The 22,781-nt window shown below is 37.7% G+C and overlaps 1 protein-coding gene across 1 annotated transcript in view; it reads left to right on the top strand.

Moving 5' to 3' along the window:
- Positions 1 to 22,781, top strand: part of DZIP1 (DAZ interacting zinc finger protein 1) — a gene marked incomplete at its 5' end in the record, with an annotated part of 32,844 nt that overhangs the window by 4,920 nt on the left and 5,143 nt on the right. Inside the window, 12 exons of the mRNA XM_084285940.1 lie at positions 1,272 to 1,399; positions 5,235 to 5,396; positions 6,195 to 6,332; positions 7,590 to 7,652; positions 8,920 to 9,060; positions 9,912 to 9,960; positions 11,259 to 11,315; positions 18,208 to 18,267; positions 21,013 to 21,158; positions 21,497 to 21,689; positions 22,064 to 22,193; positions 22,391 to 22,441. Of these exons, the coding sequence (XP_084142066.1) occupies positions 1,272 to 1,399; positions 5,235 to 5,396; positions 6,195 to 6,332; positions 7,590 to 7,652; positions 8,920 to 9,060; positions 9,912 to 9,960; positions 11,259 to 11,315; positions 18,208 to 18,267; positions 21,013 to 21,158; positions 21,497 to 21,689; positions 22,064 to 22,193; positions 22,391 to 22,441 (1,318 nt within the window). The remainder of the gene's footprint in view (positions 1 to 1,271; positions 1,400 to 5,234; positions 5,397 to 6,194; positions 6,333 to 7,589; positions 7,653 to 8,919; positions 9,061 to 9,911; positions 9,961 to 11,258; positions 11,316 to 18,207; positions 18,268 to 21,012; positions 21,159 to 21,496; positions 21,690 to 22,063; positions 22,194 to 22,390; positions 22,442 to 22,781) is intronic.

Genomic DNA, 22,781 nt, shown 5'->3' with positions numbered 1-22,781 from the left:
GAGGATTTGTGGTCCAGGATTTTTTTGCACATTGCATTTCTATATGGCAGTTGTCAGTTTGTGTGAATACAAGCAACGCTGACTGACAAAATGTATTCAGTGAAATATGTCTCAGTCTGGAAAATACTTAACAAAACATATTCCACGTTTACACTGCCTTGTCAAACTAGAATTCCCGCTGAATACTTCAATCAGTAGCAGAGTTCTTTAGGTATATATGCTATAAAGGTGTGGGTAAAAATGATTAAGGTACAGTAAGGAAAATAGATTTTGTGAATATATGTGAATTACTAGAGTAGAAATAATCCAGCTTAACCTGACATCTGTTTGAAGGGTATCAGATGCTCCTGGACTAAACTGACTGTAAAATGTAGTAAGAAAAAGAAACTGTCAAGACTGATCCAGGTTCATGTATCTATGTTCATTTTGGTTGCTGTACCACTTAATATATTTTCTTTTGTCTCTCTTCATTGGAAAAAAAAAGTTTCAAAAACATTTCTCTCAAAGTTTGCTTCATTCATCCCTAAATTCTCTCCTTCCTGTTAGGCTGCGTGCCTCTGACTTATTGCCAAGGCTTAACGGGTATTGACAAAGGGCAATGATTGGAAAAGAGGAAGAAGAAGATCATCTGGGAGGAGGAAGAGAGGGAAGAATCTAGCAAGCTATGCACTGCAGTTTGTAAGGCAAATAAAACAATGGAGCAGTGAAAGGAGTGTATTTAAGCATCCCAGGGAGCGTTAATATATTGGAGGAAGAAAGAAGCTCTTGCGTACATTACGCTTGATTAAAAATAGATAATGGAAGGATCTGCAGAACCAGTTGAGCTAAATATCACATAAAGAATTAGTCATTCCAGATAACTTCTGTAATGAGTCTTCCATTTATGCAGAATAAAGTATACCTAACAGAATTGACCAATTGAGGTTATTAGTCCTTCATGCATCCTTTTTTGAGCCTGTGTTGCTTAGATACCTGTGATATACTTTGCAATTATATTATGGGATGTTTACAAGAAAAATTACTATATAAACTACTTCACGTGGCAGTAAAACTGGTATTTTACAGTCTTTGAGGACAATGTTAGCAGTCCAGAGAACATACGTATTTAAAAATATCTATGGAGAATCATGGTAGTGGGAAGGGAAGTGGTGTAAGAACCACAGTTCATGAAGATATTACTGAAACACTGTAGAAAAACATTTACAGTAAGCATCGTATTTCCAGAAATTTCAAGCAATGTTTTTAAATATTTATTTATTTTTTTTCCCTAGCAGAACAAAAGAGGAAAGCTAAGACAGACAAACTGCAGGATGAGATTGATAAACTGAAGGAGCAGTTGCAGCTCACCAAGTCCCAGTTAGAGGCTGAACAGCAAGCTAATATGGTCAGGTTTTCTAAGGTAATGGGTACTATTTAATGTGAACCTCTCAAAAGAAGTAGTACTTTGGACCCTGCTTGCTCGTTTAGTAACTAGAACAGAACAAAAATGTGTCTACAGCTTGTCTGCCTGGCAGCAATGCTGCTTGGGCATTAGAGCATAGCAACCCCTCTGCACACCCCTGTGATTTTAGAACATTCCCTTTCCCCTTACATTTTGTTGTAGTCATATTTTAGATGAATACTTAAGAGAATACTTCTGTTAACACTTGCCAGTTCATAAGGTAAGCGTGGCCTGTTATTGAAGCAGATAGAATTGGTCTCGCTGTGGTGAAATAGAAGCTATTTTTGATGTGATATTTTGTGATGATTAAATGTTTCTTAGATATGACTGGTTTTATATATGATTTAGTAAGCTAAGTACCATTTCTTCTTTGCTGTGAAGAGCTTTAGTAACATGGGATAAAACAATTTAAGGAAGAGAGATTGAGAAGAAACAAAGCAAACTGTATATTTCTGCATATCTTTGTGGGATTTAAAGACCAGAGAGTCAAAGCAAACATAGTCTTAGCTATGGCTGTGTGAATTAAAAACAAAACAAAACTAATCTTAAACCAGAATGATTTTAAAGCAGTAATTATCTGTTTGTAATTACAGGCAAGGCTTTACTTAGAATGATACTGAATCATGTGGCTGTACTTCCTGGCTTGTGAAAAGAAACAAAGAATCTCTAAGTTATCTGTTTGTTCTTTTCAGCTTGATAAGTTCAAATCATCTCACAGTTTTCATTTCAGTTCTGGTAAATAAAATAGGATAATTCCCTATCAAAATGAGGATTTACTTTTTTTTTTTTTAAGGGAGGGGAAAGGGTTTTGTGATTCCCTTTGAGGGGGGAATTTTTGACACGCAAGACAAGATACGTCTAATGATCAAGTTAAACACTAATCCCAGTAATAGTTTGCCCTATATCACACTCGAAAGCAGCGTTTTGTGGTTGTTAATGTAACTCGTGGGAACCTTCTCTTAATAGATCACCCAAAAAGTGTTTCCTTTCCTGAACGCAGGCTCTCCTTTCTTCAGTCCTTCTCTTGGAACTATGTAGCTTCCTTTTTTTTTTTTTTTTTTAGCCTTTTTTTTTTTTTTCCATTTTTAAAAGTGCTTCAGTATTTAAACGAAGAGTGTGGATAGAGTCTCACCTGGGAGTGCAAGCAGTGTTAGAATAATGAGTCTTGGCCCAATGTGGACATCTTCTAGGTATTCTGCTCATTCACTCTGTACCTTGCTTTTCAGAGGTACCTCTATAAGTATATTTTTCCTGCACCTAAAGCATCACTCATATGATGTGGGGCGTAGTGTTCATAGCTGCGCAGATTTTTTAGTACCTTAGGGGCCTGTTTTGAACTCACTTATTAACTGAGCCTCCTAATTACAAGGAGACTGCCTGGAATATCCTGGAGCTACAAACTTAAGTGTTACACAAGGCTTTTGAAACTTCTGTATCTTTCTGTGGTGTTGAGGAGGATAAAAATGTGAAGTGTGACTGGTTGCAGATTGTCTGCTATGACTTGACAATTCATGTATCATTGTGTCCAGTGGATAATGGAGAAGGTCTGAGCTGAAAGGATACAGAAGATCCTGTTCTTAAGTGTACAGTGATCAGTTTTGCCAAACAGTAGGTATATTTTGATCAGCAAACAGCAGGGTTTTGCAGAAATTAAGGACTGTACAAAAATGATTGCTTAGTTAATGAGATGGTAAATGAAATTTAACAGATGAAGTGCAGTAAATACATATGGGGAAAAAAAAATCTAACTTCATCTATGAAAAGGTGAGTCCTGAGCTAGAGTGTTGTTGCTGAAGTGCAAGCTCTTAAGACTGATAGATAGTTCCAGGGAAATTCAGCCCATTGATGAGTAGCAACAACAAAACTGAATTAAATTTGGGTGAGCAATTGGCTAACGGGCAGGGCCCAAAGGGTTATGGTAAATGGGGCTGCGTCAGGCTGGCGGGCGGTCACCAGTGGGGTCCCTCAAGGCTCCATTTTAGGGCCGGTACTTTTCAATATTTTTATAAACGATCTGGATGTAGGAATAGAAGGTATTTTGAGCAAGTTTGCTGATGACACCAAACTTGGAGGAGTTGTGGACTCAAATGAGGGCGTAAAGGCCTTGCAGAGGGATCTGGACAGGTTGGAGAGCTGGGCGATCACCAACCGCATGAAGTTCAATAAGAGCAAGTGCCGGGTCCTGCACCTGGGACAGGGAAACCCTGGCTGCACGTACAGACTGGGCGATGAGACGCTGGAGAGCAGCCTAGAAGAGAGGGATCTGGGGGTCGTGGTAGACAGCAAGTTGAATATGAGCCAGCAATGTGCCCTGGCAGCCAGGAGGGCCAACTGTGTCCTGGGGTGCATCAAGCACGGCATCGCTAGTAGGTCAAGGGAGGTGATTGTCCCGCTCTACTCTGCGCTGGTGCGGCCTCACCTCGAGTACTGTGTGCAGTTCTGGGCACCACAGTATAAAAAGGACATGAAACTCTTGGAAAGTGTCCAGAGGAGGGCTACGAAGATGGTGAAAGGCCTTGAGGGGAAAACGTACGAGGAACGGCTGAGGTCACTGGGCCTGTTCAGCCTGGAGAAGAGGAGGCTGAGGGGAGACCTCATTGCAGTCTACAACTTCCTCGTAAGGGGGAGTCGAGAGGCAGGAGACCTTTTCTCCATTAACACCAGTGACAGGACCCGCGGGAACGGGGCTAAGCTGAGGCAGGGGAAATTTAGGCTGGACGTCAGGAGGGGGTTCTTCACAGAGAGGGTGGTTGCACACTGGAACAGGCTCCCCAGGGAAGTGGTCACTGCACCGAGCCTGTCTGAATTTAAGAAGAGATTGGACTGTGCACTTAGGCACATGGTCTGAACTTTTGGGTAGACCTGTGCGGTGTCAAGAGTTGGACTTGATGATCCTTAAGGGTCCCTTCCAACTCAGGATATTCTATGATTCTAAATATTGCAAATTGTTATGAAAAATCAATGTTGAATTCTGTGGTGTAGCCACAGCTTAAATCTTGTCTGGAGGTCTGAGCCCTTCATCTCAAGAAGGGCTCAAGTTGGTAGGACAGAGTTATAAAAGTTACAGCGAAGGGTGGCAAGGATAATTGAAGTCTGGAACAGCGTCTGTATTTAGAATGACTTATCATTCCAAGAGTTGTCAGGCCAAAAAAGATGAAAGCTTGGTGGGGGGAGAGATTGATGCCTGCAAAGTCATGAGTTATATAGAGTGAATAGGTATCAATCATTCACTCTCTCCTAGTTCAAGACCTAGCATCTGTCAAATGAAATTGTCAGGAGACAAATTTGAAACAGAAATGCTTGATTCTTCATGCAACGTGTAGTAGACCAGCTCATTAGCAAAAGACTTTGCAGTCTTCCCTTGTGTCTGTGTCAGCTTTTAGCAACTGCAAGCATATATGAGAAATCTGTTGAAGGTTACCAAGTTTATAAAGCTGTGTCAGGCGGAGTTGGCAGCTTGGAAACCATGAAGGAGAATATGTGTGTTTGCTTGCTCTGCTCTTTTCCTTTCCTACCTTATACGCTCAGGGCTTCTTTAAGAACCGTGATGGTGAACTAGGTGGATCTTTGACATGACCAAATAAGGTAATTCAAAATTTGTTGAAGCTTACATGTTTTGCTAGCAAAATATATCATCACCCAGAATTCTACAGAAACTTGTGGTTTTTTTCATGTTTTTTGGTGTCACATTATTGCCCATTGGAAGTGACTGCTTCTACACACAGTTTGGGTGCTTGAATTAGTGTTATGCTTGTGGGAAGAATAACAGCTATCATTTTAAAAATATTTTCAGGAATGTGAACAGCAAAAATCAAAAGAAGAAGAAATTCTCCAGTCATTTCATAAATGGAAAGAAGAAGAAAAAGCAAAATTAGCCGATGAAATAGAAAAAGTGAAGGAGATGTTTATGAAAGAGCTTAAGGAGTTATCTTCAAGAAATTCAACACTAGAAAACGTAAGTGTTTTAAGTTTTCTAACATTTTAAGGCACAAATCCTTTACAGGAGATGGTGAACTTCACGGAACGTTAGGGATTGGAAGGGATCTTGAAAGATAATCTAGTCCAAGCCCTCTGCCAGAGCATAAACTCCTAAATTGCATCACACAGGAATGCATCCAGGCAGATAAATTTTGGGTATTTGAAATGTGATGTAGTCACCTGAAAGGTTTTCTTACGAAACTTTAGGAGTAATAGATAACTGTAACTGTATCCTTGTCTACTGGTTTTATCTATGCAACTTCAGTTTTTCAATTAGTTATCCCTTCAGTAACCAGACCATTTTTTTCCTACTCCTACTCTGAGTGCCTTTTCACAGATGAGTTATGCTGTCTGTTGGGCATGCTTTGTACTAATATTCTCAGAAGTGACACAGAGGGGACTAATGTCTGCATTATAGTCCTGACCCTGGAACTGAATATGTTTTCAGTATAGTCAAAAGAAATGCTTCCCAGAGTTCTGGCTAGAAAGAGAATTATAAAAGGTAGGTCAGAAATCAAATACGCATTGCATTACCAGAGCGCTGGTATTTTGTAGGTGTTAGTTTCCGAGTATATTTGCAATGTATGTTTATATAAGGTGTATATATTAATAATTACATGACATTTGATAAATGCTGAACTCATGAGAAACGTTAGAAGAACTTGATATGATCTCTGTATAGTTGTATTTAAAGTAAATTTTGTATTAAGTGACAGGTTCGTAAAACAAAAACTTTAGATATATTCGGGCCTCAAATGTTTTCTCCTCCTTTTAGCAACTGTTAGCGTTACAAACATCCAATATGCAACAGAAGTCCAATTTAGGGACGCTGAAAGACAGCCAAGAATTTGCAGAAGAGAAGTCTCAGAGTCCTCAGGATTATTACAAAGTGGTCAAACTTCTTGAAAAACAGGTAACGCTATATCTTAACGTGTTGCTTTTGACTGACTATGTCCTTTTTACTTTTGAACATCTCTGATCTGGATTTTAAATTCATAAGTAAAGTTCTCATCCTTATCAATTTCTGAAGTAGCTTTAGTAAACAGTAATAGATTCAAAAAACAATTTCTGTAATGGAAATCAAGGAATTATTTCCCTTATCCTTTGTAATTTATAGTTATGTATTTATATATTTGATTAAAAAAAAAGAAAAGATAAGGGAATGGCTAGCTTTACCAAATATGGCTTGGTTGAAGTTTGGTTCCAGAAGGCTCTAATAAACCATTTCTGTCTGCTGATTTGTGAGGCCACTTACAGGAAATGATGGAAAAATGTGAATTTTCCATTTTCCAAGATGGGAAAAAATACATTAAGAATTTTCTGACCAGATTTGCCAACTGGTGGCTTTTGAGCCACACAAAACTCTCAAACCTGTCATGTGCAGCTTTTGTATCCTACACTCAGGACTCTGTCATCTGATCAGCACAACTGCTGGGCTAGTTGGGCAACCCCAAGTCCCATCTATAGGAAAGACTGAGCCAAGAAGGGCCACTCAGGTTGAGGTGGCTGCATTGCTCTGAGGCTCACCTGCATGTCCAGGTCATTCATTAAAAATAAATAAATAAATAAAAGAGAGTTACGAGGCCTTTGGGAATGCCCACAGACCTTTTTACTGTCTTTTTTGATACTTTGTAACATGCATAATGTATTTCATGGTTATAGGGATGTAAAAGTTGTTGTATACTGCTGGTTTCGTCCAGAAGTTTGGTTGTTTCTGTTCAAAGGTGTGGAATAATTAGTTAGTTTTACATTGTTTTTTATTTCATCGAAGGAAATTCACTTTAAAACTCATTTATTAAGGCTGTTTTTTATCGTCGTTATGCAAAATACATCGTTAATGAGTGTTTGAAATGACAGTATTTGGGAGAAAGCCCTGCTTGTTACTATTACTCTTACTAGTAGTAAACAGATGTGTTAAAATACTTGTGTATTTCTCAATTACAGTCACTGTATATAAATCAAGGAGCCAAAACATAGTTTCCAGAACAATTGGTAAGAAAACCACACTCAGGTGTATAAAACATGCTGATGAATGATCTGTGTCTGGGGCTACTCAAGTTTTGTATCATCAATAATCTTTTTTTAGTACTTTATAAAAATAAACCTGCATATATTGAAGTAGATGTTAATGTGTTATTAACAAAAATTAATATTGTTTTCCTTTATACAGGAAAGTAAATGGACGTCCAGAATACAAGCCCTTCGTCAGGACCATGAGACAGAGAAATCCCTGGTAAGTGGCACAGCAAACCACCTATATTATAAGGAGATAGTTTTCTTACCCTTGCAGTAGTTCTTGATAGGCTGTAATACAACTTTGGGAGACTAGAAAGCTTAGATCTCAAGAGTTTGTGCAAGTGTTTCCCCTTAGATACATTTATCTCTGTGTTTCAGTTACGTTATGATCTTGAAGTTTTTCTTAAGGCCAAAGTTGAAAAGGAATTTATCTTTTAAGAATCTGACAGACACACCTGAAACTGTATCTCTCTTTTGAAGGGCTCACAACTAACTCTGTGAACAGTGTATTATGCAGTGTGTTATGGGGATATGCTAGATAGTTGAGGTACAGTTTGCCAACATGTAGCTTTCATCTGCCCTGCACATTCAACTGCCATAGACCTACAGCATGTCTCAGTCTGTTTTTTCTCTTTTCTTTCACTTCCTTGCTTCTTTTTCTGTTGTAGCTTTCAAAATCAGAATCTGTTCGGCTTTTTGACGGAAGAACACCATGGCATTTTGTTTTGCATTGGCTTACGTATTTTACTATACAAAGCTTTATTCCTCAGTTTTCTTTTCTTTTTTTATTTTTTTTTTTTGTGTGTGTGTGTGTCTGTGTTTCTTTTTAATCTCTTTCCTGCTTTGTTTCTCTTGCCTCCTTTCCTTTCATTTTCCTTTCATCTGCGCGACCATGTAAGAACTGAGCAGATCATAGTGGTCTGGCCAAAACTTCTCCTCCTTTGGCAAGAAAGCAGTGGGGAGGAACCATGGAACATTCCCCCAAAAGGATGTAGTTAATGATAACCCACATACATGCAAGAATAGAATAAGGGAGGAGCAACGTAAGTATTACTTTTGAGATGGCACACCTAAAATGTTGTTTCATTTCTTCTACAATCAAAGCTAATATGTTAGGTTTATCATACAAGTTCACATCTTGTCTCCTTAAAATATCATTATTTGACACTATAACGAAAACATTTTATATAATCAAATGCTTTTTCCTGCAATCATGTTTTTAGACAATCTCAGCAATGTGTTTGCATGCCCCCTTCTTTGTATTGAGATTTAGGTAGCATTCCTCATACAAAGAAAAAGTAATGTAGGCAACTGTTTTGTAATACATGCAAATTTCAATGAAATCACAGGGGACATTACATTTTTGCTGAAAAAAAAGTGTTAAAAATATTTAAATATGATACTTGTTTGTTTAAATCTTAGAGCATTAAAGTATTTTATATAATATTAGTGTCAATGTATTTTTCCTTTTGCTTGCTTTCTAGCTACTGTCACAGATTGAGAAGCTTAAATCATCAGTGAGAGAAGACCTGAATAAAAATAACACCTTTTACAAAAGGAGGATAGAAGAATTGGGGCAGAGGCTTCAGGAGCAGAATGATCTGATAATTACTCAGAAGAAGCAGGTCTGTTTTGTGAAGCAGTCCTTTTCAGAGAGCATAGGAAACAAAAATGTTTTCCTATATATCTCTGGTTGCATAGTTAATATTACTAGTTGGTAAGAGTATTGCTGGAGTATTTTTGGCTACACTTTGGAAATAACATTAGTAAATAAGAATAGATCTCGAAAAGAGACACAGCAATGAAAACCAGGAATTAAAATATGATTTAGAATGAAAGATTTAACAAACCAAATGTTTTTAATAAGTTCTACAAAAAGTTAAAAGATTACTAAGTTGCAATCACCAAAGACCTCCACAGATTAAAAAAAAAAAATAAATCTGATTGTGAACAGGATTTTATCTGCTACAAGATGATCATAATCAGTTATAGTGTCTGAAATCTGAAAATACATGACTTGTAGACAAATAGACAAAACTAGAGTAGACAGGAGAGCTGTTTGTACAATTAAAAATCAGTTGTGTACTAAGTGTTTCTTTGGAGTGGAGCTAAACTCCAAAGAAACGGAATGTGAATTGCTGATGCAGAAACGATTGAAACTGTAAGTGCAGAGGTGGCCCATAAACTGCTCTCCTTTCACTCTAAAGCTTGTATTGTGCACAAAGCAAGAGTGCAACATGAACACATAAGAAAATAGAAATAAGTCTTGAATATTAGTTAGGCGTGAATGTGAAAAGTATTAAGTAGAATAGAGTTCCACAAAAGTATTTTTCTCCCAAGATCATAAACAATAATTTCTGTCATGAAATAGTACTGAAACTAGGTATTTCATACTGAATATGCATTTCTCAATATTGATTGTTTACATTTTTAACTATTCAAATATCTATTTTATATTTTATTTTATTTTATTTAGATAAAAGAATTGTCCACAAAATCAGTTGCAAGCTTCAAGCCGTGTGATGGTAAGTACAAAAGGTAAAAACAGATTTTGTTTTTGATTTGAGCAGCTTTACTGAAACAAATGTTACAATTCATTAAAAACTGCAGACATCAGCTTTTCTATTTACTTATTGAAATCAAATAACTACTTGCAATTTATTTCTGTCGCAGGGTACCTTACCTGTAATACTGTTGCCATGCCTCTCTTATTTTCCAAAGTTCACGTTTTGCAGCTGTAAGAGCATGTAATGTACAAAGCTGATGGCTTGAGTAGTGAAGAGGTGTGAAATACAGCATCTCTGTTTTGTATTATATAAAGAACTTTTGACTTTGCTTTCTGAAGTGTACTGTAATTTTTTTTTGTGCTTCATTGTTATTAGGCTGAAGAACCCACAAAATTACTGAAAGGGTAGACAAAATTGATTAATTGATCAGTTAAGATACAGTTGTTTAAAGAAATGTAAGAACTCTAATGATATTTTTTTTTGTTTGTATAATGTCTTAACAATTGAAGTTTGCTACTTGTAGCTAAACCTGTTAATAGTATTTTGTGATGCAGTCTTGCACCACAAATATACCTATATTTGATACTGCAGTTGATACTACAATAGTTGATGGCAGCTAGATTAATTCTTAGCCCAGTTTGGAAACCATCCTGCTTTATTAGTAAGGCTTGAACTCAACCTTAACAGCAGGGAGTAGGTTAGTTTGAGAAGAAAACAGTATTAGTATGGCTGTATGACTTCTCAGTTGGAGGTGGTCATACTCTGCCATGCTGAAGCAGAGGTAAGTATAGGAATTTCACAAAAGTGAACTTGTTCCTAGGCCCCAAACTGACCTGAGGAATGTAGAACTGATGTGATAATTCACTCCAAGGCACTCTATACATTGTATAGATAGGGTTCACGTTAATTGATAGGAGGTGTGGAAGAAGTAGAGATAAAAGCCTTGATCAGGGTAGACTTGACTTGGCTTTGGGCCAAAGCTTCTTGCCTGCGATACAAAGACAATGTACATACATGACCAAAAAGATGAGATGACTAGTGAAGATTCCTATTCCAGTTCAGTGATTTGGTTACTAAATTTTTATCCTGCTTATAGAAGTATTAAAAATATGAAGCATATCTGGAGTTGGTACATTTGTGTTGGGAAGGACTGTTTTTTACTTGTAAACTATTTGTTTAATTTTTCCCCATTAAATCAAAAAATTCTGTAATTCCTAAGTATGATTAAATGTTGTTACATTTATGAATCTGTAAGTATCTGTTACTGTTTACTATAATACATTCACGTTATTTTTTTTAATTTTGTGGTGTTTCAGGAAACACTACTGTTGAGCGTCTTGAAGAATCTAAGTCAAGTCTACCAGTGATGCATGGTAAGTTTTTGCAGTAGGTTCAGATTCAGTTCTTGCAAATCTAACTCTGTCTTCTCGAATTTGTTATTTGTCAAATCATAGTTATAAGACTAGTTAAACTAAAGGAAAGTAATTTGAATCACTTTGCACATATCCACGTTGAGAATTCCTATGAAGTAATAGTGAAGGGATACTGCAAAGGAAAAATGAAAAAAGAAATAATAATCGTAGAATATTTCCTAGCACATTTATAGAATCAGAGCATTTTAAGGTCACTGAAAGTAATTATGAAGAGGGAAACAAAATTGTTTTCTTTTAGAAAGGATGCTCATTTTCTAGATATGTGCATACAGTAGAATTTATATAAGGAAAATATGTGGAGACATTTGTTTTACAAACCTTGAAGTATCGTATTTTCATTGTGACTTATAATGTCAAGGAGGAAAAATATGGCAGAAATGATCAAAATAGACATTCATCCCATCTAGACAGTTCATCCAGAGTCAGTATATGTCAGATCATATGTACATTGTGATATTATTTGATAGCAGGGAGAAAAGAGAATCATTTATTTACATTGTTTTGACTTTGTCAAAATAGTTTTAATTTTTTTGTCATTATGCAAATTATTGGACAGTATTGTTACCATACCAGTATTCTGTGATCAATTCTTTACTTGCATTTCAAGTTGGAAAGTAGTATGAAAAATTAACTTTGAGCATGTAAACCTTAAACCTTACAAACAGTAGTTGAAGTATTTGGATTATTGACATACTAATTGAATATGGGTTTATTATTATTACTTCTCCTAGTTTTAAAACCTGTCAAAGGGAGGGAAAAATGTAGTCTAAGAAAAACATAAAAAATATTACTTTTTAAAGTAAATTTAGAAGGTTCTGAATAGGCATATGGGAAGAAGGAGCAGAGTGCAACAGAAGCTTTACGTAACCTGATCAAAAGTGAAAAACTGATTTAAAAAAAAGTGTTGATTTCAATATGTTTGTGACAAGAATTATTAAACTACAGAAGAGAGATTTTCATTATATAGTAAAGTTATGTGAATAATACAGGTATTTCCTATCTGTGCTAGGTTACTGTTCATTGCTAGAAGCTTAGTAAGTATAACTTTATGTAGATGAAATGGGTGGTGAACAATCATAATATATTAACACAGTATAGATAATAGTATTTTAAATAGTCCAGTATTTTTTTCATTCAAACCAGCTTTCATTTCACCAACACAGTAGTGCTGGTTCTAGTTAAGAGATCTGACAGCACATACTTTGGCTGAATTTAAGAACTGAGTTTTATGAATAATCTTGCTTCTAAGGGATTACACACTAAGCTTTTCAAGCTTTGTTTTTTTTTTTAGTGCATTCACTCTCATTTCTACTGTGGAGAAAAACCATTCTGTGAACATTCATATATTCTGTACTCTGGCAATTTAAATCTGCTTATTTAGATTTTTTCCTGATTTCTTACTTCTTTGGATGTGAATTTCTTGACACCTTATGAAACTTCCCAAGATAGAAAAGGCTGTTCCTGCCAGTGATGTAGACAAGATTCACTATCACTTTATTATGAAATCTCAAAGAAGGTGTTTCCTTCAGATTCCTGTGCTGATGATTATTTTATTTATCTCTGCAGGTCTCTCTGTCTGTCCCCTTTCTTCCCTTCTGGATTTTTTAAAAACTTACCCTACCTAATTTCTGGATATAAAGGTTAGCAGAAATTATAGTGACTTTCCCGAAACTTTCAGGACTCTTCAAGGGATTGAGTTACATTCTGAATTAAGATATCATGACTGCATCTCATGCTCTTATGGAAATGGAAGTGCTTGCTGGTAACTTCTTTACACAAATTTACTTAGCATAGAGCATCTCTGAAATCAGAAGAGCTGTAGTTTTCCTACCAAGCAATACCTGCATATCTAGTAGCTTTCTTTTTCTTTTTTTCCTTGTCTGAAAGAAAATTACTTCTGGGAAAGGCTCTTTTATGTGAGCTTAAGTACACTTTTCAAAGTTGCTTGGAAGCTTTTGCATCCTGAAATTACTTCTGTACATCTTAAATCTGTGCTGTAAAAAGAGTTACAAATTACAAATGAGTTATCTTAGATGTAAAGTGGAATAATTAGCCTGGTGCTTTTGCATTAATGTTGCAGATTTCCTGAAGAGCTAGTAATCTGCCTAGAATGCCATCCTGGCTGACCACTCTTCTTTGAGTTCTGAGCTAGCTGCAGTGTTGTGCAGATATAACTTCAGTCTTTCCAAAGATTACTTCAGTCTCAAGAAAAAGCAACAAATGAATTACAATACATATTTTTTAAATGGACTTTGGCTCCTATATTGCTCTTGAAATGTTAATACTTATTCAATGTTTAATCGTTGGTAGGTCAGTAATACTAGGTGGAATTAAAGACAGTAGCTAAAAAGCAAAGATATTAATTAGATTGACTAAATTTTCCTAAGTTGCTTCAGTTATGTTAAGACCGAGTCATAGGTTTTAATGTACAAAGCTGTCTTCTTAGATAGTTAACAGAGAAAAGGGGCACCTTCAGAGTTTGGTTCAGCCGAACTAAGTTCTGAACTGCTCTTTGAAGTTGCCTGTGTCTCTTCATTGACTGTAAAAGGAGTCTGAGATGACTAGGTTCCTAACTTAGAGGCCTCAGGTAAGTGTCTAAAATTTACCATTTATATTTAAGGATAAATTTAAGAATAATTAATAATATAAATTTATTTATGAATAAATTTAAGAAGGTTTAAGAGTGATATTTATGCTGCTTCCCATTGATTAGTTAGGAGGTTTCCCATTGATTAGTTAGGAGGAAAACACATTATTTAAAAGTGATGGTTGAAATGACAGGAATCAGATTAAGTCTGGCAGCCCCTTGGTTGTGAAATATTAAGCATAAATTAGAAAATTAAAGGAGACTGTAACTGTGGCTTACATTCTTTATTTCTTTAAGAAATACAGCAATTTACAGCAAACAAGTTTCATATTTTGTCTTTGGTCTTCATAGTACACTTGCCAGAGTGCTTACTGTGGGCATTACTCCACTATAGACAATTTTAACACTGCTGCTTGGGCTAGAAGTACTTTAGCATTTCATAGCTCTGAGTAAATAGACAGGATTTTTCTTCAGATACTGACTAGTGGACCAGATTCCAATAGTACTAGTAGAATATTGTTTGTTTTTTTAATCTTTACTTGTTTTAAACTACTAGATAAGAACAGACAAGTAATACATGGTATGATGGAAACACACAGAGTCAGAATTATTATTGTGGGATGTGTTTTCCTATGCCACCTGCATGGAAAATGTCTTCAAATATTATTTAAAACAGAAATTTAAAGATTTTTTCAGAAGAGATAGTCTGGAGGATGTGATATATAACTACAGCCAGCTTGCATTAAGGCTGGGGTTGGCAGCTGCCATTTAGCTAGGTTAAAGTAGGAAAGCTAGGTAGAGGATTTAGCAGCATATCTTTATTTGGTTAGGGTTGGATGTTGGGGAGGACCAAATTAGGTTTGTAGTGAAAGCGGTTCAGGCCAGCAGAAGCTGGTTTATGGCAGGGTCTGCAAAGGGCTGTTATCACCCGGAGGCATCTGGTTATTGCTGAGCAAGTGTTTTACAAGGATCACTGGGCGTGGGTTAGAATTAGGCTTGGGCAGACGTTGGCCGGCATTGAAGGGCAGGCATTGAAGAGTTATGGTTGAGTTAAGCAGGATCAATTAAGCAACGCAGCAACAGCAGAGCCTGTCTCAATAGGCTGAAGTATGAAGTTGATATTTATCTATTTTATAGTTGAGAAAGGCGTGGATCTGGGAGTCAGGGTTCAAAAGGTGTCAGTGAACAAAGTGTAATTGGGGTTGCATCTGAGCTGCAGGCCTGATGTAACCTCCAGTCCTACCAGCACCCTGCTAGTCCAGAGCAGGGGCACAACGTGCCTCCTTCCTCGCCTCAGCCTCCTGGCACCTATTTCCAGTGAGGCCCAGACACAGTCTGGGCCTTCATTAGCTGTGTTCATGTGGAGAGGGGAACTGAGAAGTGGCTACGAGCCCAGAAGGGAAGGTGGTAGTCTAAGCTCAACGCCCAGGCTGGGATTAAGCTAGGAGTGGGGTCCTGGCCAGCAAGGCTGGATGCCAAATATGTTGTTGTAGAACAATGTCTGCTAGCATCAGCTGAACTAGATTTAGGACTGATAACTGACAGGAAAGTAACTGGCTCTGCCTAAGTCAGAAGTTGCAATGGTTACTTATTTAAGGCTAATGTTGGACTGCGGCCTGGTGAGGTTCTGAGCAGAAAGGTCTGATGAACTGGAGGAGGTTACCATACCTCAGGGTAGTTAGGATTCGGGTTTGCATCCATGGGATAATTTTAGATTGGAAGTTAGCAAACTGCTAACGTGAGGTTTAGGTGGATTGTCTGACTTAAATGATTCCTAACGATGAGCTGGCTAATACGTAGCTGCTGCTGGTTTCAAGGATGAGTGCTAAGGTAAGAGCTGAGATCAGATTGCTGTGATCAGGCTGCTAGAAGAAGCACGTCTCTGGTAAACCTCCCGAGTGTGGCTCCTTAGGGGGGCATCTCTACACCTGTCTGTAAGCCCGGGGAGTGGAGAACCATGCTGCTTTTTGATGTTTAATAAACATCTCACAGAATATGTATACAGTAAAAAAGAAAGGCCTGGTTTCACTGGAAAACTTGGCAATTCTAGATGTCCACTGCCCCGTGTCTTAGGCCTTGATCTCCTCTGCCATCATGCAGTCCACAACAGTATTACATGTAGCAGGAATACACTTTTGGTTTTGTTCTTGCGATTCTTCTTTTGCTGGTTTTACCTTCCTATGTTTGTAGCATACTGAGGAAGATGCACCTTTATTCCAGTTTAGCAGATTATTTTCAGCTCTGAGTTCTGGGGACTGGGCTTCTCCTTCTTACCTGACAAGGGCTTGTGGTGAGGTGAGTCACCTCCTTTAAGCATACTGAATTTGAGTAAAGGACAGAGAAAATGAGTATAGATTAAATCCAATTACATACCAACTGGATGTGTGTTAGGTCCAGCCAACAAACTCTGAGGCTTGTGCCCATGCAACTGAATTAAATCCCACCAGAGCATCCCTTCAAGCTCTTTCCTCCAAAACAGGGGCATTGCAGACATTTTGCAATGTTCCCAAACCATTCCCGAGCATTGCTTTGGACGTTGCTACTTGGTGCAGGGCAGCAGTGCATCAGGAACAGCTCTAGTTCAGTAGCATGGAGGATCATATGATCATTTTCCAAGGCATTAGTGATGCTCTGGCACATTAAAATCAGGGCCTTACAGACTGAAAGACTGGAAACCTGTTTGTCAGTCCATCTGTCAGGGTTTTGCTTTTAAGTGTTTCCATAAAATATACTGACAATAGCACCTTGTTAGCATCATGTGACAGGTAAAAGCAGTATCTTTTAGAACTTATTCAGTGCAAATTGTATGGCAGCAAATCTTCAGCCTTGTAACCAGCTTGGAAAAACATCTTGAGAGACTTTTCTAAGAATATAACTGCAAGTACAGAAAGCATGGAGAGAGCAGCTACCATAGCGAAGGTTTTACACCACACTTCGTATTCCCTCTTCAGGTGGGAATTATTGGAGGTGTGACATTGTGTCATTTAGCTCCACGTGCTCATTTCGCTGTCATAACCCATCCCACTGCATTCACACTTACACCTTGTAGTAGAAGAAGTGCTGAAGAGCAGACACCTTTACGGTAATGCCACTTCTTCCCATTCCACCAATACAGCAGAGCAGCCACTGAGAGTGCCAAAGGATCCTTGTGAAGGCTGGGGCAAATATATGTTGGCCCTAAATATTGGCCAATTAATTGTTTTCTCCTATACTGGCAGTAGTTGAATGCTGAAAATATAGTTCACACATTTCTCTGTTTTATATAAACCCTAGAAGAAGCTCAAGTTCTAGTTTTTATCAAAATAAATTTATCTACAGAAGATGAATATTAACATTTTAAAAACCTTATTTTTTATTAATCTACACAGAAGCATTTTTATGTATCTCTCATCTGAAGTCTTTAAAATTGTGAAAAAAAAAGTGTACTCTGGCCTCACTTGTATAAAAACAGTTATTTCTGATGGCCTACAGAATAATAATTTCGATGTATTTAAGAAGATTTCTTTAGCAGAGGATGTTTCAAGATAGCTTTAAAGCTCATGATAATACTGAATTGCACTATGTTGAAGTCACTGAATTATTTAATAGATTCTGCTGGAAATGTTATCTTTATATATACATAGGTAAACTTTCTCTGTCTTGCACATATGGACTCACTGCTAATCCTCTGGATTAATGAGTTAATGCGTTTTTTGGTGTGTATTTTTTGAGGATTTCTAGATCCATCCATTTCACTTGCCCTTTGTAAACTTTTAATATCAAATTGCACATAAACAGTATTTAAAAATACATTTAAAAATGAAAATGCTTCTTATGACAAATGAGTGATTATTAATTTACTTAATCCTAGGTGGCCTTGTCTTTGTAGGTGCTTAAAATCACCCCACCTGGCCTCTGGACACCATTCCAGGAGGGCATGGGGTTTTTGATAGCCCTGTGACATATCAGCCAGCCCTGTGCAGGTGGCATAAAGCTGATATATCTGAGGTAAAGCAAGACAGCAACATTTAGGCAAATGAATCAGTCCCAAAGTATTTTTTGTACTAGGATCACCTCTACAAATGTTTTCCATCAAGACAGCACTTGCAACTACGTAGAGTCATGGTGCATTGGGCTTGTGATTGTCCAGCAGGTTGTCAGCAGTCAGGAAAATTGACATCGGTGTGTTTTTTGCCTTACTTTCCCCTCTCTGGACCTTGACTTTCTTCTGTCCTGTTTGTCTGGTGTTCCTGTTCTTGTTGTTAGAGCAGGCCCCCTTGGTACATATGCTGGAGCCCATAGAGGAGCTTTCAGAAGAGGAAAAAGGTAATGGTTGATACAGAACCAAACGTAGCTACATGTTTTTCTTGACAATAAAAATGTGAATATTATTTGATCTGTTCCGTATTTTTCGTTGTACTTGAATTTGCTTATCTGGCTTGGGTGGGAACATTCCTTGCATGTATCAATTTCCTTTTGCCATTGGTGCTTGTAAATATTATGATTTCCTTATCCAAGTTTGATACCTTTTTGTGGAGATCTGACTTAACTCTTTAACGCAGGCTTATTCCATATGTCCTGAGGCACCTGAGATAAGCAGAGCACAAGTGATTGATGAGGAATACCCCCTTGCTAGGAAATTCTTTTGGTACAATCTGGTGCTCCTGTAATGTACGCTCACTTCTTTTTCGTACTTGGCATAAGCAGGTAAACAGCTCAGCTGCAGGAAGGAGGTTTGTGGTGAAGTGGAGGCTGAAGCTGCCAACTTTTAGAGGTGGACCAAAGATACTTCTGCAAGTAATCTAAGTTATGCCTGCCTCTGAGCAGCCACAGCTCCTGCCAGGGTTGTGCCCAGTGCTGGTAACTGCAGCTCCGTGCTGATAGCTACCAACCCAGCTTTAGCAGCTGGTCCTCTGCTTCATCTGAGGAAAACTTGGGCAAGGCCACGCTTACAGGGACAGAACAAAAGGTGTTGGCTCATTGTGCATGGTCATCTGCTTGAGGAAGCTCACGGTACTTGGAAAACCTAATAGCACAGATTATTATGCTCTTCAGCTGTGCATAAAAATACGTATCAGTCTTGAACCTTACAGCCAGTGAATTTAAATTCTGAAGGAATTTGAATACATCTATGCTTTAAGTGAGAAGTTTCCCCAGGGAAAACCCACTGACTGCCTGAAGTAAGGACTGCTTACATTTTTGCCGTTCCTTCTGCTATTTCTCTTGCTTGCCACCTTCCCTGGTGATGGATTGTCTTTGATTCCTCTGCTGCGCCTCAAGGCATGGCCTGCAGTGCGAAAGAAAGCAAGAATGCAGTCTGGAAGGATGGACCCAGATTTTTCTGTTCTGCTTTCAGTGACAGCTGGTTATAAGGGAGAGTGTGAAAAGTCTTGACTCGGCAGATTGCTTCATTGGGTAGCTGAGGCAGCAGGCCACACCTAAGGACCCTTGGCTCCAAAGCTGTCACATCTGGTAGTGCTGGTTGGTGGTTTTAAACCAAAATCAGTAAGGAAGCAGTTCCTTAAACAGAGCTCTTGGCTCCTGCAAAGAGGATTTGGCTTAAGTTAATTAGCAAGGATTAATACTGTCATTAATTAGGATAATGCTGGATAGTCTCGTTACTCGTATTAGTATGAAGTGATTATGAAATAAAAAATGATTTTAGATGGATCTGCATTATTAGAAGGATTAACATCGGAAAGGGACAAGATGTAAGCTCCTTGGGAGTCTTCCCCTTAAAAGGTGAGATGTCTCCTGCCAGGCTTTTGGGAGGATTTCATGGGTCAGGACATCACCGTCTCCTGATCAGCAGTCGTCTGGCAGCCCTACCTTTCTGCACTGGCCGGTACTTTACCTCTCCCAGGACTCAGCCCTTCAGCCAAATGACTTTTAATCCCACCTCTGTCAGGTAACGAGTTGTCCGTATTGTTCCCAAGGCCAGATGATGTTTCAGCCAGATACTGTCCCCTGCAATACAGGTCTCTTAGCATGGTAGCTGGACTCGGCCAGTTTTAGCTTCCTAGAGTTCTTTCCAGAACCCCTCAGAAGCATCTTCCTCAAAACAACCTAGATACATTTCTTGTGTACATTGAGGGGTTTTTTTGAGTCTTTGTTGACCACTGCCAGACAGAAAGGTACCATGGCCCCACTGGTAAGTGTTATTCAGTCAAATTTCCCTCTTGCCAGAGACGTTTTACAGGCAGGTTCCAAGTGGGCGAGCTTTGCTTTGCTCTCCTGGATGACTCTATAATGCTTCGGCTTAACTTTAACACCAGTCTTTAATTTCGGATAAGAATCTGTCTCGATGATCCTTTTTGTCTTGTGTAAGAGTTCGTGTCATTACTGGCACTTAACGTACGGGAAAGAAGTAGAAAGTTCTTCACCCGCTCTTTAGCGTCTGTGATGTCGTAGATCTGCGTAGAAGAAAACTGAACTTTGTCCTTGAAAGAGTTTTAAAGATAAGTAGTATCAGTTTTGTATTCTGTGAAACTGTCTGCCTCAGGCTACGGTTTTGTTTTTACCAGGATTTCTGAAAGCATTACAACTTTCCAGAGATTTGAACTCAGTAGGCATTTTTTTTTATCAGAGTTTAGCACGTTGCTTGAAACTCTTCTTGAGAACAAGTTTGCCATTCTCCTGTTCTAACTCCTGCTAGAGCTTAGCTCTGATATGAGATACCACTTTTAGAGGACTTGGTTATCAGAAGACAGTCTTTCTTTATCAGAGGTTCCAAAGAACAGTTCTAAAAGTTAAGATCTTTGTTGTTAAATATTCAAGCATATCTTTACAGTGCTTCTGGAACAAGAAAAATCAAGACAACGGCGAGTACTAGATGCTGAGTTATAGTTTCCAAGTGAGCTGACTTTTATGAGGTAGCCCCTTATTTTAAGAATAATGCAAGCTCCATGTAGACAAAAAGTGCACTTGTATGTCTGTGGTGTTTGTAAAAAAAAAAAAAATAATAATAATAATAATATATATGTATATATATATAAATGCAGTTTTAACTGTTTTTGGTATTGTGGATTTTTCAAACGTCTCTTAAATGCATTTTTTCCATTCTTATTTCAGAAAATGAGAAAGGTGATCGTAAAACAGGTAGAAGTAACCAACAGCTAATAAACGCTTTGAAGACGGATCCTTCTTTAACTAAAGAATTAAGAGTTGTTTTGGAGCAAGCCCTGGAGGAGAAGCTGGAGTCCTTAGGAATTAAAGCAGTGAGATTATTTTCAGTTCTTTAGAAGAGGGGTAACGTTTGTCCCGCTCCTTTGTTATCTTTCACTTCTGTATCACAGCCCTAAACCTAGAAAATCAAGTGCTAGATTTCTAACCGTTATAAATCAGTGTAATTCATTAACCTGAGGGAATTTCCATCAAATTACAGCTGTGGATGATTTGCCTACAGCTATGAGCAATGTTTTCACTGTGTTTTTTTTGTTTTGTTTGTTTTTTTTCTATGGGTTTTGTAATATTTGAAGTTTAAAAGGATGTATATGATTGTAGGTTATAAGTCAGAAACAGTAGCCAGTGTTTACAATCTGATTTCTTTCTTTAGGGTGTTCGTGGTATCCCAAGTGATCGTTTAAATAAAATCTTGCGTGCTATTGAATCTGCCAGAGAACATAAACGGAAGCAAGAGCCTGACATGCAACAAATTCGAGAATATCTTGAACGCCAAGTCAGCTTTAGGATTGAAGAGAAATCGTCATGTAATAGAACTGTTTCCAGTCCCCATCTTCCTCCAGAAGGTTGATTAATTTATTTTAGTTTTATTACTGTGGTACTTAAGGTTTTATTTAGAAACAGTTGGGTGTAGCTGCCTTCATAATTTTTCACATAACTATTCTGTGTAGTTAAGGCCAACTAAACAGTTTCCTTTAAAGAGTTACTAATAATTAATACTAATAAACGTGCTTAATTGCAGACATTTTAACTCCTGCATTGGAAAGATATGTGGTAACTATGAAAAAAAATATGCTAACTACGAAAAAAATACTTTTTTCCTTTATTCTATAAAACCATAATCTACAGCAGAAACATCTTTAATTTTAGAAAGAAATCAGATATTAATATAAAAATGCCAATCACTGCTTCTGATAATGAGAGAGAACTTCTCTTATAGGTAAACAGAAGTTCAGTCAATCGGCAATTTCCTCATTCACCGTACCACAAAAGCCAGTGAGAAGGTCTTCAACAGCTGTCCGCCCAGCTGAACAAAGAACAGCCATCACTGAGAACGCATCGACACCAAAGTAAGAGATGCTGTTCTCATAGTCCTCATACCTCAGGTTAACAGTCCCCTGTGGGTTTGTTTTTTTGGACTGATGTGACTGTTTCATGCCAATACAGTGTAAAAATTGTGGAAACAATTCATATTTTTTTCTACATAGACCTCATACTTCTTCAGTTGACTGTCAGTGTTGAAATAACTCGTCTTGTTGTTTTTTAGGTCCGGGAAGCTTTTTGGAAATGGATCTTCCAGAAAGACGTCTAGTATCACGTATGTTTTGTACTGTTGTATTTTTGAAGAAAACATTTTTGGTACTTGTGACACAAGAGCTATTGATAAGTTTGAATTATAAATACTCTTCTGGGCTTTACTTCTTCTTACCTCCCTCTCTCCTCATTATTCCATTTGAGTCTGTTGTTATAATCCTTGAAAGACAGCATATTCTCATTTCAGCAGATATGTTCTTTATTGGGAACCAGAGACAGTCAATAAAATCAAAAATCACTGCATTTCAAGCCAGGTGGAAGCATTTAAAGATTTTGGTGACCTCATCTTTTCAGTTTGTTGATATTTTCTTACTACGATCAAAATTAAACACATTATTCCAGGT

This window comes from Netta rufina (genome assembly GCF_964035555.1).
Source record: "Netta rufina genome assembly, chromosome: 1".
Taxonomy (NCBI): Eukaryota; Metazoa; Chordata; class Aves; order Anseriformes; family Anatidae; genus Netta; species Netta rufina.
The sequence above is the reverse complement of the archived record's forward strand: the minus strand, read 5'-3'. Positions and strand labels throughout refer to the sequence as shown.